The sequence below is a fragment of the Triticum dicoccoides genome, chromosome 1A, assembly GCF_002162155.2.
Source record: "Triticum dicoccoides isolate Atlit2015 ecotype Zavitan chromosome 1A, WEW_v2.0, whole genome shotgun sequence".
NCBI lineage: Eukaryota > Viridiplantae > Streptophyta > Magnoliopsida > Poales > Poaceae > Triticum > Triticum dicoccoides.
In genome coordinates this window covers 62,988,280-63,007,728 of record NC_041380.1, presented here as the reverse complement: position 1 = coordinate 63,007,728, position 19,449 = coordinate 62,988,280, and the positions used below count along the sequence as shown (strand labels likewise).

Below are 19,449 nucleotides of genomic sequence, written 5' to 3'. Positions count from 1 at the left end.
AAACATCCATATAATTTAAATCATATATTACTTTTTGAAATTTTTTCATATTTAAACTCCTTGCGTCAAAACCTTTGAAATGAGATCAATCTTTGATATTTTTCAATCATGTTTAAATTCAAACGCATATTTCACATTTTGAATATAACCAATTTCACAATGATACATACAATTTCACTTTTTATAGTTACTATTTCACAATTCAAAACATATATTTCACTTTCACTGGCTTGTTCCATAAAAAATACGTCTATTTCAACTGTACATTTAAAAAAAAGATATTTCACTCTCTTGAAATAAACTGTTACACACTTCCAAATAATCAGTTTCACAATAATACATTTACATTTCACTTTTTGTAGTTACTCTTTTACACAATTTAGAACCTACATTTCAGTTTCTTCTAGCTTGTTTCATGAAAATCACATCTATTTCTATTACATAGTGTTGAAATAACATATTTCACTCTTTTGAAATAAACCGTTACACATTTGTAAAAAAATCATAAAAATCATATCTCTTTCAATTGCACATTTTCAAAAATCTAATCCACATTGAAAAATAATCAGTTTCACAATGATACATTATAATTTCACTTTGTGTGGTTACTATTTCACAATTTCAGAACCTGCATTACAATTACATTCTGTGTGATACATTTAAATATCACATCTATTTCAATTTCACATTTTTAATGTCCGCGAAACAGGGTTTTTCACACATCTAAAATATAATTAGGTTAAATAGATTTCCAGTGCAATGAATTTGTTTAACATATTTCTAATGGAAAAGGTTCATTTCACAATTTTTCACATCTATTTCAATTTCACATTGTGTGTTTTCAAGTATTTGAAATATAGTTGGGTTAAACAGATTTCTAGTGAAATGGGTTGGTTTCACATATTTCTAGTGAAAAAGGTTTGTTTCACAATTTTTCTAGTAAAATAGGGTTGTTCAACATATGAAATGTAAAACGTTGAAAATTAAACGTGCTTGAAATGTATCCAATATTTGTCTAGTTATAAATGTCTTGGTGCCAGGAGTTCAAATATATAAATTATTTCACACAAACTTATAGTTCAAATGATATTGACGATTTAATTTAGTCAAGATAAAATAAAAGGATAGATTTATATGTGAGAGAACTGAGAGAGTGGGCGTTGTCACAATGCTGTCATCTCTGCCATATCAAGGACAAACGGTGGGGGAGGGGAGGGGGGCATAGTTGTATTATGTCTAGTATTCAATTTGTATAATATAAAGTAGGGAATACTAGTTGTCCATGGCTCGGATCCAGTGAACGACGAGATCTTTGCCTGTAGGTACCGCTACCGTGCAAACTGACTTTTCACTGGCGTACAACGTTTAGCAGGAGCAAGTGTCGGTTGTTGCCGTCATGGCATATTTTCCCCTGTTCTTGCCATGTTCATTTTTGTATTTTCTAGTACTATATGTTCAACAAACTATTTTTTACATGTTTTTTTTGGCATTGATGATGGCAATTTTATTGCAATGACCATGGCAAATTCACTTTTATTGACCATAGTTTCATAAAAGATCACATGTCAATTTTATTACATTTGACCATGGCAAACTTATTGTACTGACCATGTCAAATTTTATTCATATGTGCCATGGCAAATTTATCTTTTTAATTTTCCATGACATATTTACCTTCATATTAGAGGCAAATTTACATTTTAACATACATGTCAACTTTACTATTTACTTGCCATGGCAAATCAACTTTACATCCATGGTAAATTTTACTTTTCATCGCTTCACGGGAAGTTTTGCCTTTATGCACCATGGTACATTTACTTTATGAAACACAACATTTTTACTTTCATCTCTTATGGGAAATTGTACTTTTCATGAACCATGACAATTTTACTAACTAATCCATACTATCTTTTTTGTTAACTATCACGACATTTTTATTTTTCCTTTTTTGGACCATGGTACTTTTTCATAGCATGACAAAGAACAACTAATTTTGCCATGACAAATTTAGTAATTGACCATGGCAAATTTAGCTAATGGAAAACGACAAATTTAATCCTTTCTCATGACAAATATTCACTTACTTTTGAACCCATTTTTGAAATTTAGTTGATGCATCATGGGAATTGGTTTGTATGCAGCATGGTGATTATACATCACTTTTCCATCATTTACAAAAGCGACACTTTTTTAAGAAAAGATCCATCATTTTACAAAAAAAAGTGTGCAAGTTTGCGATGATGGGAAACAAATTGATGTGTGTTTTAAAGTTATGGCATTTTTTATGTATATGCATATTTTTAATCAAACCTGTTGGGTGGATTTCCACTTTGTTGCTTAATATTTGTTTGGTGTTGGACTTTTTTTTTGCACAAGCACAAACCTTTTCTGTTGAGGAGGCCCATTTCATTGAGATTTTTCTATTATTTTGTATATAAACTAATAATTCCGAACTGTTTTTTTTGCTGGGCCTGGCAAAGGCCTGGCCGACATGGCGTTCGCGAGAGAACCAGATCGAACGAAGTTCTATCTTTGGCCCTAGACTTGCATATTCAAAAGATTCAGGTTGCCACAGACTGCAAGCCAGTAGTGAACCACCTGAAAGAATACAAAGGTCCAAGTGCCATGATCATTAGTGATATCAAAAACTTGTTGAGTAGATTTGAAGCAGCTACAGTTCAGTTCGAGTCTAGGGAGTCGAATAGAGAAGCTCATAACTTAGCTACAGCCTGTTTATCTCTTGCAGTGGGACGCCACCTGTGGCTCTTACAACCCCCTGATTTTACTTGTATGCCAACTTATGTTATGGTTGAAAGAAACATTTCGAACGAACTCGCTCTTGCTGGGAGTTCCTTGTGTCAAACCTTTCGTTTGGTCTGAGGACCTCCCAGACCGAACGTTTGGGCGCATTGATGTCCTAATGTATTTTTTTCCCAAAAAAAAACACAGCAGGACTAGCTCAACGGGAAATGCTCCTATGAAGTAACTAATACTACTCCTCAAGCCTTCATGAGAAATCAGACAAGATAAGATAATATGTCGATTGATAAACTAATAATTCTGGACTGTTTTTTTGCTGGGCCAGGAGGCCTGGCAAAGGCCTGGCTGACATGGCGTTTGCGCCAAAAGAGAACCGGATCGAACGAAGTTCTATCTTCGGCCCTAGACTTGCATATTCAAAAGATTCAGGTTGCAACAGACTGCAAGCCGGTAGTGAACCACCTAAAGGAGGCGTACAAAGGCCCAAGTGCCATGATAATTAGTCATATCAAAAACTTATTTCAAGCAGCTACAGTTATTTTTGAGCCTAGGGAATCGAATAGAGAAGCTCATACCTTAGCTAGAGCCTATTTATCTCTTGCGGCAGGACGCCACCTGTGGCTCTTACAGCTCCCTGATTTTGCTTGTATCCCAACTTATGTATGGTTGTGAATAAATAAAGTGGTGATATCCCTAAAAAAACAGATCGAATTCACTCTTGCTGGGAGTTCCTCATATCGAACCTTCCGTTCGGTCCGTGGACCTCCCAGACCAAATGTTCGGGCACATCAACGTCTAATGCATTTATTTTTTCCGAAAGAGACAATTACATTGATTGTGCTAAAACTTGACGTAAATGATCATTTGATGCTAAAAGTTGCGGTGTACATCGAAGTGGTGCAAAAACTTGGCTAGAGCATGCCAATACAGTGCTTATCCCTTTTTGTATACAGAATCTGTGCTGACTATGTGTGTCGGTCCGCTGTCAGCCAGTGAAGCAGGAAGAAGTGTTTTTTCTTGACACCCCCGCCCCCCAACCCTCAAAATATATATTTTTAACAAAAAATACCCTATGAATGTGGCATTTTTCTTCTCTATGCCTAGTGGGTCGATTTTGGGCAGGTTTCAAACCCGTGACCACGGGCTACCAAGACAAACCTATCAACCACCACTCCATCCTAGACATTGATATTTTTTGTACTGATAACAACCTCCTAAATATTTAGCAAGGACATGTGTGGAGCTTAAATGGGCTGTCGATATTGCGGCTGATTGCACAAGCTATTTTTTAGCATATTTTAGAAACATAATTATGTACCAATATTTATGCGTTTCAATATTGTATAAATAAAATCATTGAAATATCTACCCATATATTATATATAAAATATTTAGTTAATATGGATATTTAATTGTATATTAGATACAATGTTTAATGAATACAAAAGAATATACACTCATAAATATTTAAATTTAAAATGATGAATACAAACATTTACTTAATATCTATAACTATTCACATATGTATAGTTTTTACTCATGACTTATTTGGGGAAAAAATAATATTTTGCATATTATACAGTTAAAACTTCAAATTATGAATATTTTTAAATATACAAAAATTGAACTATATGAATATGCTGATAATTATTGAAATGTTTGTATAATTAAAATAATAGTTTTAAATGTAATCTTCAAAGAAATTGTATCATTTTAAACTATATAGACATTTTTTACAATTCATAAATATTATTGCAAATATAGGAATGTGTTTTGAAGTATACATTTTAAATGTCCATATTGACTAAATATTTATATAATAGATGGGTGTATATTTAAATGTTTTTATTTACTAATCATGATTTGTTTGTATAAAATTTATAGCTCACAAATATTTAAGCATAATTTTTGTTACGTACATTTTATAAATATCTTTAAAAAGAAGCTCGCGCAAAATGGGATGCAATATCTGTGCCCCATTTAAACTTCAGATGTGTACCTGTTTAATAAATATAGTGTAGTTATCCTTTGTATATGTTGTAACTTGAACAGGGTAATGGTTTAACAGGTTTTCTTTGTAGCCTTGGCCGCTTGTTCGAATCTTGGCGTCCACTTTTTCTTTTTAGTTTTGACACGCAGGACCGCTGGTTATATATGAAGAATGTCTGACAGCAGGACCCACGCGTTTAGTCAGCATATATTCCATATACCAACGCGATAAGCACTGTATTTGCACGCTCTAGTCAAGTTTTTGCACCACTTTGATGTACACCGCAATTTCTAGCATCAAAGTGATCGTTTGTGCCAAGTTCTAAGACCATCACTGTAATTGACTCTTTCCGAAAGGCGACTAATCTGCGCCGGCGCACCGGCACGATCAATTCGGCCGGACACAGCACGGCCATTTGATTAGATTGCATTTAACCGTCGGATATGGAATCGTTTTCTTCCCAATTAAACGCATTCAACAAACAGCAGAGGAGAAAACAAAGCAGCGCCGCCATCAACACTAGCCATGGATGACCGATGTAACAAAACCTTGAAGAACCACCGCCGGTCTCGCCGCCGGTCACCGCCCTCGCCGCCTGCGTTTCTCACCAGCTTCATGCATGCAACAACGTGCACTCGTGATTGCAGGCTTCCAGCTCCGGGGGAGATGGCCACAGCTCTTGGGGTGATGGCCGCATCTCCGGTGGCGCCGGCCGTCGGCCGCAGCACCTGTCGTTGTGTTCGCGTTGTACCTCGCCGTCTCTCCACATGAGGCTCTTGCTGGTTCCAACATAAAACGATACTGGTTGTAGCAAAAAAGTTTATCGCTTCCAGCAAAAAAGCTTACCGCTGCAGCCTGCCGTCGTCATTGTAGCAAAAATGTTAACCGGATGTAGCTTTTACGGTTGCCGATTGCAGCAAAAAAATGACGTGGTTGTAGCAAACACAAAAAAAACGCCGGCCGGCTGCTGTGTATGGTGGTAACAAACCCTGTAGCCGGTGGTAGCAAAAAACTTTATAGTTTACAGCAAAAAAAACGTTGTCACTCGTTGTCGAGGTTGCATCATCTTCACGAATTATGTCGCAAAAAAACGTTGTCGCCGGTAGTAGCAAATGAAGCCGCCGGTAGTAGCAAAATAAAACACTGGTTCCAACAAACAAAAAAATCAGCGACAAAAACCTCTGGTTTGTTCCAACAAAAAACTTGTCGGTTGTAACATCCGTCACCGCCGGATGTAGCATCTCCCAGGGCCGGTTGCAACACTCCATAAAAAAAGAGATGTTGTGTATGGGCGCATCCATGGCGACTGCTGCATCGTCCTCGCAGTGGTGCGTGCGCAGGCAGAAACGGGAGGAAGAGGAGGCAGCGAAAATCGTTCGAGTCGTCGCTCCACATGCCGCGGTTGCCACATGGGGAGTCCAAAATCCATCACAAGCAACATGCGCCTCGCCGTCCTTCTGCGCGCGCAGGAGAGAGAAGAAAAAGAAACAGGAGAAAGAAGAAAGGAAACGGGAGAAAAAAACAATTGATGACGGCTTGACGGGCCCAGGCAATTAGTCAAACGAGGGGCACGCGAGGCAGCAGGATACAGCGCAATTGAACGAAGCGCGAGTCCGGCTGAGGACTCGGCCGGACTGCCAGTTGGAAACGTTTCCCTTTCCGAAAAGAAACACAACAGTACTACCTCAACTGGAAATGCTCCTATGAACTACTCCCTCCGGTTGATTCTTCTTCTGGCTGGTCTGCTCCCCCGCATGGCACGCTTCTTCTTTCTTCTGATGCGGCGGTGGACTTGGTGCGGGGCTCGTCGTCAGTTGGAGTTGTGGTGCAGGACTTTTCGGGCCAGGTTGTGGCAGCAGCTTCTGAACCTCTTCCTGGCGTCTCTTCTCCGGAGCTGGCCGAGGCTTTGGCCCTGCGACGGGCTGCTCTACTGGCTCGCCGGGAGGATTTTTCAGCATGTGATCTTCCACTCTGACTGTCTTTCGGTGATTCAAAGGTTGAAATCTTCAGTCCGAGACCGGTCCATGGTGGGATCAATTATCTCTGACATCAAGGCGATTTGTGATGCTCTGTCGTCTGTGTCATTCATGCATGTTCGTCGGCACCGTGTTGTCTTAGCTCATGTCCTTGCTAGGTCTAGTTTGAGCTCTTTGAGCCTTTGTGTTTATAATTCTGCTCCGGATTGCATCCGGGAGACTCTCTGTAATATGTTTGCTTGATTAATAAAGGCCGATGTTCTTTCAAAAAAAAACTGGAAATGCTCCTATGAACTACTCCCTTCGTCTCATAATATAAGGCCTCCTTTGGTTCATAGGGTAGGAAAATCGTAGGAATAGTAAAGTCATAGGAAATAAGATGACATGTATCTCAAATCCTATGAGTAGGAATAGGAAAGGCGATGCCCTTTGATTCACATCATAGGATTTTTTCCATTGAGTCTAGGCTAATGTTTATTTTCCTATGAAATGTGGAGGATAGAAAGAATTCCTCCGTAGGAATAGGATTCCATTCCTACAAACCAAAGGGCTCTAAAGGAATTTTTCCTATAGAAATCCTATCCTATGAAATTTCTACAAGATTCCTCTAAACCAACGGAGTCCTAAGAGTATTTTTGACTCTACCCTAGTATAAAAAATGTTTTTATATTATGGGACAGAGAGAGTAACTGATACTGCTCCTTAAGCTTTCATAATAAATCAGACAAGATAAGATAACATGTCGATTGATGACCAGTCTATTTGATGGAAATGTATCCATTTTTTTTGGAAAAAGAAATATAATGGTGCTAGCTCAAGCGGAAATGCGCCTATGGACTAACTGATACTACTACTCATCAAGCCTCCACGATAAATCAGATGAGATAGGAATAAGATAAGATAGTCGGCTGATGACTGATCTATTTGATGGAAATGAAGGCCGTGAGGAGCATAGTAGCCTGGTCGTCCGGATGAACAGACTTGGGCACGATGAACTGGGCCGACTCGTCGTCTTCCAGGAACCCATCGGCGAGATCCGCGAAAGGCACATCGAATGCAGATTCTTGGTAATGGCGATTGACCGAGTAGCGGAGCTCGAGTACCACCGTCTTGGACGCGGCCGCTGCCGAGGACGACGACGACGACGCGGTGGCAGCGGGCGGAGGCCGCACGCAGACCGCGGCGATCCCGCGACCAAACGGCTGGCGCACAACGTTTAGCAGGAGCAAGTGCTGGTCGGCGCCGTCGCGGACCGTCGTGGAGACGACGTTGAAGCCGTCAAGGAGGTCGATGCCGAAGCTCTTCCCGGCGCGGTCCTCGGCGGTCAGCGGCAGCTCGTGCAGGGTGATGAAGTGGTCCAGGAGCTCTGCCATTGGGCCGACGAAACAGCATGTGCCCAAAGGGCAGCGCGCGCACGGCGCGTTGGCGCACGTCATTCGGTGCTGGTGCAGGTCGTAGTAGGCCAGCATGGCGCCGCAGCCGTGAGCGGCGTGGGGGCACGACACGCGGACGGTGTCCAGGATGTTCTCCACGGCGCGGCACCGGCGGTAGCCTGGGCCGCGGCACGCCGAGCACACCGGCAGCCCCAGAGCGCACTGAAAGCGTGTACATGTAATCGAACATGTTACTCCTAGTCCTATCTATGGCTGAGGGAATGAGAGGACGTACGGATGTGTGCGGGGAGAGCGGTGAGGTGCGTACCTGGAAGATTGGCGGCTCCAGAGGGAGGCTGCAGACGCCGCAGTGGAAGGCACTGGCATCCCCCACCGTCACTCTCGCGAGCACCGCGTGCTCCGACGGCCACCGAACCGCGGAGCGGCGCCTTTCCGGCGACCAGCTGCTCCAAGTGTCCATGACCATGAACCTCGAATGCATTTTAATACGGATACATTTTACTATTTATTGATTTTTCAAATAAAGGGATTCAGAATGTCAACCGTGATCTTTTTACATGCATGGATTCCATGGTTCCCTGTCTTCTTTAGCAAATGAGCAGAAACTCTAGAGTAGCTACTCAAAGATTCATGACCACAGTAGTCGCATTTCCATTTAATGTTGCCCCCTCCAGGTGATTTCTCTATGATTTGAACATGCTCCACAATGGTGCCCTTAGATTTGTAGGTACAGTAGGAGGTTCAGCAGGAGGAGCCATCTGGAGGAGATGAGAAAAATGAGATCTTCACAGATTAGAGGAGAAAGAAGAGGGGATGAGCTTGGCTGGGCAGGAAAAAGGGGAAGAGGCGTTGGTGAGGACTAGCAGCTCGTCGCCGGCTAGCCGCTACTGCCGCCGGCCCTGGGTGAGTAGCTGCTAGGTACGCAGCCACCAGCCGCCGCCTAGTGTGAGCTCGGGAGGGAGGAAAGAAAACTGGGAGGGAAAGGAAGGGGGCATTGGGGTACTAGGGTTGCTGTGTGCCTCTTAACTGGGCTGAGTGGTCTCTTAGATGGGCTGGGCTGTATCCAAAACGAACTGAAAAAGTATCCTTCAAGTATCTGAATTGTTTTGAATCGTTTATTCATGGACACTCCTTGGATACGTATCGGGGGCGTATCGGAGGAGTATCGGTATCGGATACGGTATCCGATACCGATTCGCTAGTTGCCTGAAGTATCGGTGCATTCGAGCCATGAACTCAACCTCCATCAACGCCCTTTCATAAGTGTCCACGGACTCATCCTCCATCGACGCCCTGGTGTCTGAATCCCCAGTGCCGATGGATGGCGCCTCCATCGACAACCTGGTGTCCCAGGTGCCCGTGCCCCAGCCATCGGAAGTTTGGCCTGGCGTGCCACGAGTCCCGTGCCGCGGCCGCGTTCTCCCAGGGGTCCTGTGCCTCCGCTCCAGCCGCCTACTGCGACCTGCCCCCCTAGGTTCGCCGCCATACCTCGCCGGTCGTCGCCTAGTTAGAGCTTACCTCCCTCTTTGTCCTGGTTGTGCTTTTTGGACTGGCAGGCGAGCGCTCGTGGTTTCCTGGATATAAGAAGCTGTTTGCCAGCCTCTTCGGCTTCGCTGCACAGTTAACGCTTTTCTTTTCTTTTTTGCTGAGAGCTGCATTGTTTTTTTAAACACAGTACAGATGCAAGCACTTGTATAAACACGCATACACTCACCCCTATAAATGCATACACGCACACCCTATCCCTATGAGCACCTCTGAGAGGTCTCTTTCAACTGAAAGCGTATCGCCGGAATTCCTGAAATAAATTCAGGATAAATGAGAGCACCAGGATTTGAACCCTGGTAGGTTGAGGATACCACTGTCCACCTAAACCATCTCAATCAGAGGTTGACTCGCTGAGGGCTGCATCGTTAATGCTAATGCTAATCGGGTTGCAAAATAATGCCGTGTACTAACTGGTTTTTTTTCACATATCAAAATGTTTGAGCTTGTGTATTCACCGGTAGAGATTGTTAATGCTAATAATGCGAGGAAGCCACCGGAGTACTAGTTCTTGTTGAGCCAATTGAAAGGTGTACCGTTGCGCAGCGCAGCACACCACAAGAGGTCGACACGTAGAGGCTGTGGCGTTCCTGAAGTAGCACTAGTAGCCAGCATTGCCGAAAACGTATACTGCCTCCTCTTTACACGAAATGAGCATCTGACACCAAACGCACAGTGCAGGAGGGTTCACGTGGCACGCTCTCCATCTCCACTTCAGCGCAAGGGTGCAAGGAGAAGTGGGCAGCACGCAGTGCGAATGTGCAAGTACTCCCTCCGTTTCTTTTTAGTCCGCATATAAGGTTTGGTCAAAGTCAAGCTTTGTAAAATTGGACTAACTTTATATTAAAAAATATAAACATTCACAATATGAAATCAATATTATCAGATGCACCATGAAACGTATGTTCATGCTATATAGTTTTAGTATTGTAGATGTTCATATTTTTTTATATAAATCTGGTCAAACTTTGTGCAGTTTGACTTTTACCAAATCTTATATGCGGAGTAAAAAGAAACGGAGGGAGTAAAAGATAAGAGATAAAAGCGGATGGATTCAAAACAAAACAGCAAACAAGTTTGAAAAAAAAATCCTGTTTTCTACATGTTCATATGAATGTCCAAAGCGTGCTTTTTTTCACACATCAAAATGTTCGAGCGCCTCATTTAGTTCTAGGATAGGGGGGAGATCAAGGGGAACGGACTTGCGACCTAGCGATCTAGTGCCGCCGCCGCCAACACCGCCGTGATCCCTCCTCACACTCCCTCCTCGCCGCCTCTGCAAGCTACCGACGGCTAAGCCGTGTGGGCACAAGGGATGGGGGTGTCGGGGCGGTTATGCGCTGGTCGTGGAGGTGATCCTAGTTTATAAATGCAAAAAAAAGAGTCATTTAGCTGCTTTTTTCACATATAAAAAATGTTTGCGCTTTTTCCCATAAGGCCTCATTTAGTTATAGGACAGGGAGAGATCAAGGGGAAAATACGAAGGAGAACATGGGTACCAGCGAAATCTATATGCAAAAAATAATTAGTAATTCAAAAGAAGTTTAAAAAATTCCGAATCTTTTTTGGTATCAAACATGATCAAATATTGTAGTCGTATGAAAAGATTCGTCGGAGAATGACTTTCATTGTATCCTGGGTCAAATATTCGGCAAAAAACGATATATACAAGTACTATACACATTATATTGTCGTCATAAACTTGTCTTCTTTTTGCCCTGAAGTCGATAGGAAACATTTCTTATCTAATTTTTTTTTATAGAAGTACAATACCAGATCATGTTTGATTCCAAAAAAGATTTGGAACTTTTTGAACTTTTTTTGAATTATTAATTTTTTTTGGCGCATATAGGGTGCGCGGGTACCTGAGAGCACCAAGTTCCCGTCCAAGATCGAGGTGAAGGGACTCGCAAAACACTCGCGACCTAGCGATCTAGCGCCGCCGATGCCAACACCTATCCCTCCTCCTATGCCCCTTCACCCTTCCTAACCCTCCCTCCTTGCCACCTTCAGAGGCTACCGGCGGTTAAACCGTGTGGCCGCCAGGGATGGGGGTGTCGGGGCGGTTATGCACGGGTCGTGGTGGTGGACCCACAACATTCCGAGCTGCATGCAGCGCCTATCCCAACATGCTTGAGAATATCAGACCTCGCCTTGGGTATCTTTTTCTTTTTTATGAGTGGCCGATGTTTTCTCAACACCATACGTAGGAGAGTTCATATCTACCAGGTAATAATGCATAGGCTCTTGACCGTTACTGATCATGTCCGTCATGATAGCCTCCTAAAATGATCATGATCACTAATGATATATGCAAAAGAAAAAAATCAATGGCATATGCATCCCTAAATTTATTTACCTTTTTGCTAATTTACAGTCGAGTGATTTAGAATTGGTTTTCATTCAAATTTCTGGCCGTTTGATCTTGTGCCAAGATCTGCGCTGTGTGCTGGTTTTTTCGGACGTTTTTTTTTCTGTGTGTTACCGGGTGCGCTTTCGTTTCCCAGCCAGCCGGTTACCGCCTATCCCCTGGCTCTCTGTCTTTTATTTATTTATTATTCTTGTCCTTCCTCATTTGTTGGTGAGAGTTAAAGTTGAGAGAGGGAGGCGATTCTTGGCGATTTCCTCGTCATCTGATTCCAATATCCTCCTTCTCCTCTTCTTTAGATTGATTTCCGCTTCTGTGCCGTGTAGTTTCAGTTGGTTATCCTGGTCTTCTCCTTTTCCCCGTTGAATTTCTTCTAGATCTTGTGATTTGATTCGATTTCCCTTGTGTTTGATGTAGATGTAGGTGTATGTGTACACTTAGAGTGGATTTTGGCGATTTTTTTTGCAATTTACAGTGATAGGCGGATGGATGTAGCAGTGGATCCGATTCCCCTGTTGATTTTCTTTCTGCTAGCCTGGGCGTTTGATTCCGCTGAAGTTTTTTGTTGTTAAATGCAGGGATGTGCGTTTTTAGGTAGTAGTTGCATCTAATTTACTGCAACTTCATAACTGTAATTTCATTTTAATTACAGTGTATTTTCCTCTGAAATCACAGAGTAGTGACACTGTAATTATAACCTTTTTTCTATGTTTTGGGTAGTGTTGCATCTAAGTTTACAACAACTTCAAGATTGTAATTTCATTTTAATTACAGTGTAATTTCCTCTGAAATACAGAGCAATCGTATTGTAATTATAGTGTTCTTACAATATACTTGTAATTACAGTGTAATTTTTAGGGTAATTACACTGTAAATCGCACTGCTATTTACTGTAATTACAGTGCAATTTCTCTATAATGTTCAATGTTGTTACAGTGTAATTTCCATGGGTAATCACAGTGCCATTTTTGCTAGAATATTTACTGTATTTACAGTCAGTGCAATTACAGTGAAATTTCAGTAAAATTACAGTGCTAATTAGACTGTAAATCACAGTGTCTTTGGTGGGTAGTGTTGCATCTATTCACGCTGTCAATATATACTGAATCTACCTTTGTGTCGGAAACTTTGCTGCGCACAGGAATTTCTGCTTGTCTAGTAATTTCAGCAACTTGATAATAGTAATTTCAGTACTTTCTTGCTACTGTAATTTTTGGTTTCTTCTGCCTTGGTGCTTTTGAAACAAAAGTGACCAATTTCTTTGATTTTAACTGAGTGTTCTGTGCAATACACTTTGTCAAATGGAAAGAATTTGTGATCTCTGCTTTTCATTCTTGTGATTTAACAGGTTCTAGATCTCAAAGAAAATCACTAGGCATGAGCAAAGACGTTGGTATTGAAGGATTTCCAGCCTGTGGATCGTCTCTTGTATGATCTTCCATTGTTCTCCACCAATTAGTTGTTGCGGCTTTGGTGTTTAGCTTTTGCCCCAATTGGAATTGAAGGATTTCTAACTCCATGGTAACTTGTTAGTGTTTGTCTTTGCCCTTTCTTTTTATTTCTCTTCCTCCATGTTAGTAATTTAATTTCTGCCTACTTTTTTGGTGTTTGCCTTTGCCATTTCCTTTTTATTTCTCATTCTCTATATACATTTTTCTTCATATCATTCTTCCTTGTTGCAGTTGTACTTCCCTGTAACCGTTCGAAAGCATTGGTTTTCTTTCTTCATTTGTTTGAAGGGAAGAGCCTTTGCTTTCCTTGATCCAGCTTTTAATGAACATTCTAAATTTCACTTGCAGATTAGCGATCTGCTAGTACATTTTTAATCAATTTGTTTCCCTTTTATAGGCACTGCGTTGTTATCTTTTAAGATTTATCTCTTGTATTTTCTTTTATTCAAACGGATTATAAAATTTATAGGTATTTTCTTTTATTCTTGTATTTTTCTATTAGGTTGCTTTTATTACTCCCATATTGAGGAAACAAATCAATTTTGAAAAAATTGACGTTATCTACCTATAGTTGTTCCCAACCAAACCAATAGGTAATCTGTTTTTTTAGTATAGCTGGCCTGATTTTCTCTTATATTCTTCTTTTGATTTTGTTGGTATCTTTTTTTTCTTCCTTTATTCATGTGAAACTAGGCACACAATTGCGATGTCTTTACATTCAAGTTTATGGAAGTGTGAACTACAAGGACTCAAGTTGTTAAATATTTTTCAAGCGCTGACATCCTCAACTTAAGGACAAAGTATGCTAATGATAAGTTTTTTAGCGAGTTCAACAGGGTGGATAAGTTCTAGACTTCTTATTACTGATTTCTTTGATGATGTAAGCACTTCTGCTTTCTATACTTCAAATTTACACTAAAGAGGTTCATGATTTCCAGTATATTTTTAGTTCTATTTTGGCTCAAGGTTGCCTAATTTACTGTACTCGTCTACATCATTCACTGTCTCTTGTACTATGTATTTTCAGCTTTTTGGCTCAGTGTTAATTGCTTAGGTTCATGATTTCCAGTATATTTTTAGTTCTACTTTTGGCTCAAGGTTGCCTAATTTACTGTACTCGTCTTCATCATTCACTGTCTCTTGTACTATGTATTTTCAGCTTTTTGGCTCAGTGTTAATTGCTCCCTTTGTGCTGTATATCTTAATGATTGGTCTAATGTCGTGTTTGATCCTTTTTTTTCAGACTACGAATTAACAATGATGGAGAAGAAGGCCTTTTTTGCATTAGAGAGATGTTGAACTGCTTTTTTCACAATGGATAGGGCAGTGTGTATGTTGGTTCAGTGTGTGGTCATCTGTATGATAGGAAGTGTGTATGTTGGTTCAACTGTTTTTTTCGTTTCGGAAAGGAGGATTGCCCCCGGCCTCTCCATCGCAATGTTGGTTCAGCTGTGTCTCTATAATCCATAGATGACACTAGGTACTATACTTTCTTACTGTAATTTCAAGGTTTTTCACTTGCTTGTCATGAATGCAAATGGGTCCAGTCCAACCCGCGTACATACATACCAACTTATGACTCAGGGCTGCAAACGGGTGTCTTTGAGTCTCGACAAGTTTCTGTCATAATGTCACTGTAAGAATCACACAATATGAGTGTAAGTTATGCGTAAATACACTAATTTTAAAAGTTCCAGTGCTAATTGACTGTAAGTTTTGTGTATCAAGACTTCAACTCTTAAGATATCACTATGAGTGGACTGTAAGTTACCAGCAGACTCTAATGCTAGTCTAATTATCACCATATTTTTCTGCCAAATGATTGTAAGTGCAGTGTACGTTGATGCCAGACCTACAGAGAGTACGTTGATGGATCAGTAAGCTTTTTTTGGCTGTGGTATTGTGATAGTTATAGCTCACATATGTTTGAAACCGGATTCAGTTCCAACCAAGTTAGAATTGGCCTTTTAGCATCGACATACATACAATGAAGATACACAAAAAAGGACACACAAATATATACAAGTGTTGTTCTATTACTAGTTGAAAAACTTGACTGATGCCGAATTGATTTTCAGTCAAACGTCAAATAGACACTCCCATTTATTTAATGACATATGCATTCCTTAATTCTAAATATACTAAACCTGGCCAGGTTTAGTTTACCACGTTTTTCTGAATTTTTTTCTATCATAGAAAGTCCAATGGATGGCTGCCGCGTGTAATAGTGGGGGATGCATGCATGTACGCGGTTGGGTGCGCGGAGCAATCGTCGATGGGAATTGTTAAAAAATGCGGCCGCCCTTGCCGATTGGTTGCATGTTCTGCGTTGCCCCAGTTCCATATTGGTTGCATGCGCTGCGTATGTGCAAACCAAATTGTCTAAGTTTTTTGGATCTTTGTGCATGCGCTGCTGCCTTCTTCTTTTTTATTTCTGCTTCCTGCCACGTATGTTAGCCTGGGGTCGGTTGCCGTCTGGAGTTTCCCGATTTCTCGCCCTGATCAGACTTTATTTTATTCCAATCAAATCAAGCCATATATACGGGAATACGGATAGACGCACAAGCGAGAAACAGGCAAGTCTCATTCATTTCTGCGAATTCCGTTTCCAATTTGAGTTCTTCTCTTCTGCTGTTTCCTATAAATAGTGGTGGCCTTCTGCTTCCGTCCCTCATTCCGTTCGCTTCCGCCTGCCCTTTTTCCTTCTTCAGCAGTACTGCCATTTTTTGGTCCAGCGATGATTGGGTCCACTGCTGCTCGATCCGGGCGACGCCGTCGGGGCCGCCCTCCGTCGTCGCCGACGTGGCGAAGGCCGAAGACCGAGCGGACGGTTCGAGGGAGTTGTCGCTCCCGAGGGAGGAGGTGATCCGGCGCCTGCGTCTGCTGCGCCAGCCGGCCACGCTCTTCGGCGAGGACGACGCCGCGCGCCTCCGCGGCCTCCACGACGCGCTCGAGGACCCCGCCGCGGTCGCGGACGTCGACGCCGCCGAGATCGGGGAGGGGCAGACCAACAACTTCCTCCGCGACATCCAGGTCATGCGCGCCAAGGCCGTGGTCGTGGCGTCCAAGCCCAAGCTCGGCGCGGCCGAGAGGACCAGCGAGGAGAAGGAGGTGCCGTTCGACGAGGACAAGATCGTGGCCTTCTTCAAGCGGCTGCTGAGCGAGTGGAGCCAGGAGCTGGACGAGATGCCCGACGCGGAGCGGCGCACGGCCAAGGGCAAGGCCGCGGTGGCCACCTGCAAGCAGTGCGCGCGCTACCTGGAGCCGCTCTTCAAGCTCTGCAGGAAGAAGGCCCTCCCCGGCGACGTCCGGCGCGCGCTGCTGGACGTGGTGTGGTGTTGCATGCGGCGGGACTACCTGGCGGCCACGGACAGCTACATCAAGCTGGCGATAGGCAACTCGCCGTGGCCGATCGGGGTGACCATGGTGGGCATCCACGAGCGGTCGGCCCGGGAGAAGATCCATACCAACGGCGTCGCCCACGTGATGGACGACGAGACGACGCGGAAGTACCTGCAGTCCGTGAAGCGGCTCATGACCTTCTGCCAGCGGAGGTACCCGACGGATCCCTCGAGGTCGGTCGAGTTCAACAGCCTCGCCAACGGCAGCGACCTGCAGTCCCTCCTCGCCGAGAAGGGCGCCGAGAAGAAGCACCCGGAGGAGACGCTCCGGCTGGTGGCTGCCTCCTGATGTCGAATAACCATCGCCAATCTCTGCATTTTAGAAGCTCAACTTCAGTACCATTTGAGAAACAGCTGATTACTGAAAATTGTTCTCTTGCTCTTCGTGTTGCCTAAAATCATCCCGGTGGCCATAGTATTTTGTTGTAGACGTGATAAAAAGTTGGGAATGTGGTGTGATGATAATTACTAGCATGCTGCTGAACGCAGCAGCACTCTGCTGTTTTGAAAACCACATGGACTGTCCCTCGAAGAAACAAAATCACAGGTACTGTGAAGCTGCAAATTCGTTTTAAGTTCGTCCGAGAATTCATTTTAAGATGTGAAACTCAGGAAATTTAAGCAAGTTCAAACTGCATGTAAATTTTCGTCGAGAGTAGTCACGTGGCAATCTTTGCAAAGAAAGGCAAGAACGAGTGCTCTTAAAAGGTTTATTTAGCACCATTTTTTTCTTTTTTGTCCGTACCATCACACATCTTTTCTTTGCTAATTTTTTTAAATGAGCTAATTGTAAAAAGAGCCTTTTTTGCTTCATTACTTCTTTTCTTTTTCTGATTTACTATTCATAAGGGGCTCACACTTGAATTTCAGCATCTCGGTGAGCTGTTTTTGAAAATGACGGGGGGAAATGCGGACATGAAGGATCAGCTTTGGGTTACTATCTTCACAAACGATTCGAAGCTTCCACCTTATTTTTAACACAAGGAAGGTGCCATTGAGCGTCAAATTTCCATTCATCTCAAAAGCAAAGTACAACATGTATTACAAATCCACCCACCTCAAAGTTATGAGGAGAAAACATAGAAGGGCATGAAGAATTGCCTTGAGAAGAATGGGTGAAGACAAGTTCTATTCTTGAATTGAGAACCTGATGAGTACAATTGTGAACTATGCCATAGATGTTTTTGTGAATTTGATAAACAACATTCGTACGAGGGAGGTCTCGTGTAAGAAATTGCTGACTGGAGGGCGACATCTATGTTTCCCGACGCAACCATCTTCACAAGAGAGATATTAACTGTGAAGAAAGTAACCTGCAACAGAGAGATCTCCATGCACATGCTTTGTACAGTACATGACAATGGGCCCCATTATCATTAACTCTATAGTGATACTAGGCGTTGGTAAATCGCAACTATGTAGACCGTAGTTGAAATGATAGAACTATAAACAATTATGAGTTAAACGGAATATGCATTGTAGCTTTTTGTCTATCTTTTACTATTTGGTAAATAATAGCATATCAATATATATGAAAGTTTAAGATGGCAAAGAAGTACATTTATTACAACCGTGCATAATACATGCTGATAAACAAAACGATAAAAGCGGGTACATCACTAATAAAAGGTGCTTGATAAAACTGTACAGAGTCCACCTACATAGCGGGCTGTATACGGTGACACGACCGTACTGCAATAAGAAATTGTAACTGATTTTCCCTGAATTAGATCATCCTGGTATAGCCTCCTGCAGTATCTGTTCCCGTAATAAAGAGATACAACGCTTTTGCAAATTCTTGGACATGTCCGACAGGAGGTTTTGCTCCTGTGTATGACATAATAGGATCTTCGCTGTATGCACGCTGGGGTTACATACAAAGTGGCAGTACTCGAAAAGTTGTTGCATTGTTGTCCTTTTTTTTAGCAGATGCTGTTTGTTATGCTGGTTTTGTTTTTCTTTCGATTGGGCATGCCCTCCTCTATCCCTTTGTTCGTTTTCTGTTTTCAATGTATTTTTGCTTTTGTTTTCTGTTTTTTTTGTTAGTTGGTTTTTATTTTCTTTTTGTGAGTATTTTTTGGCTGTCGAGTGGGTGTAAATGTACAGATATAAATACTATGCAATATGTGCCAAAATCACACTATTATATGATTATTATTTGCATGCTACAAAAAGTGCAATTTATAGCAGAATTGTGTGCAATTTTTCTTGAGTTTTTTTGTTATCTTTCTTCTTTAAATGATAATACCATTGCTACTGATTCGCTGTTCCTTATTTTGAATTTGTTAGTTATTATGTTACTTTCTTTCTTCTTCAAGGGCAAAATTAATGGCACTAACCTGTTCCTTTATCGGAATTACCTTTTTGCAAAAATTTCTCTATTATATGTTTAGTCTTGCATATTGTAAGGAACACATTTTTTTTGAATATTATGTCCAATATTTTTTTTCCTGTTTTTCTATTTTATTTAATGCCGATGCCACCAATTTATTCTTTCTTAGAAAATTTTACTATTTTAAGGATTTTTATTTTCTTTCTATTTTAAGAGCAATACCAATGAT

General features: G+C 41.9%; 1 protein-coding gene and 1 pseudogene across 1 annotated transcript; one reads left to right on the top strand and one right to left on the bottom strand.

Moving 5' to 3' along the window:
• Positions 1-7,432: 7,432 nt before the first annotated feature.
• LOC119351293 lies at positions 7,433-8,583 on the bottom strand (annotated as a pseudogene).
• An 857-nt stretch (positions 8,584-9,440) lies between these two features.
• On the top strand, positions 9,441-17,463 carry LOC119351277 (pre-mRNA-splicing factor 18-like). Its single transcript, XM_037618600.1, has 3 exons — positions 9,441-9,597; positions 9,680-9,743; positions 16,136-17,463. The coding sequence occupies exons 1-3, from the start codon at positions 9,441-9,443 to the stop codon at positions 17,175-17,177; spliced, it is 1,263 nt and encodes a 420-aa protein (XP_037474497.1). The 3' UTR covers positions 17,178-17,463.
• The last annotated feature ends 1,986 nt before the right edge of the window (positions 17,464-19,449 follow it).

Coding starts and splice junctions, on each gene's coding strand:
- LOC119351277 (XM_037618600.1), top strand. CDS start 9,441: ATGGATGGCGCCTCCATCGACAACCTGGTGTCCCAGGTGCCCGTGCCC. Junction 9,598..9,679: donor ACTGCGACCTGCCCCCCTAG/GTTCGCCGCCAT, acceptor TTGGACTGGCAG/GCGAGCGCTCGTGGTTTCCT. Junction 9,744..16,135: donor CTCTTCGGCTTCGCTGCACA/GTTAACGCTTTT, acceptor TCCTATAAATAG/TGGTGGCCTTCTGCTTCCGT.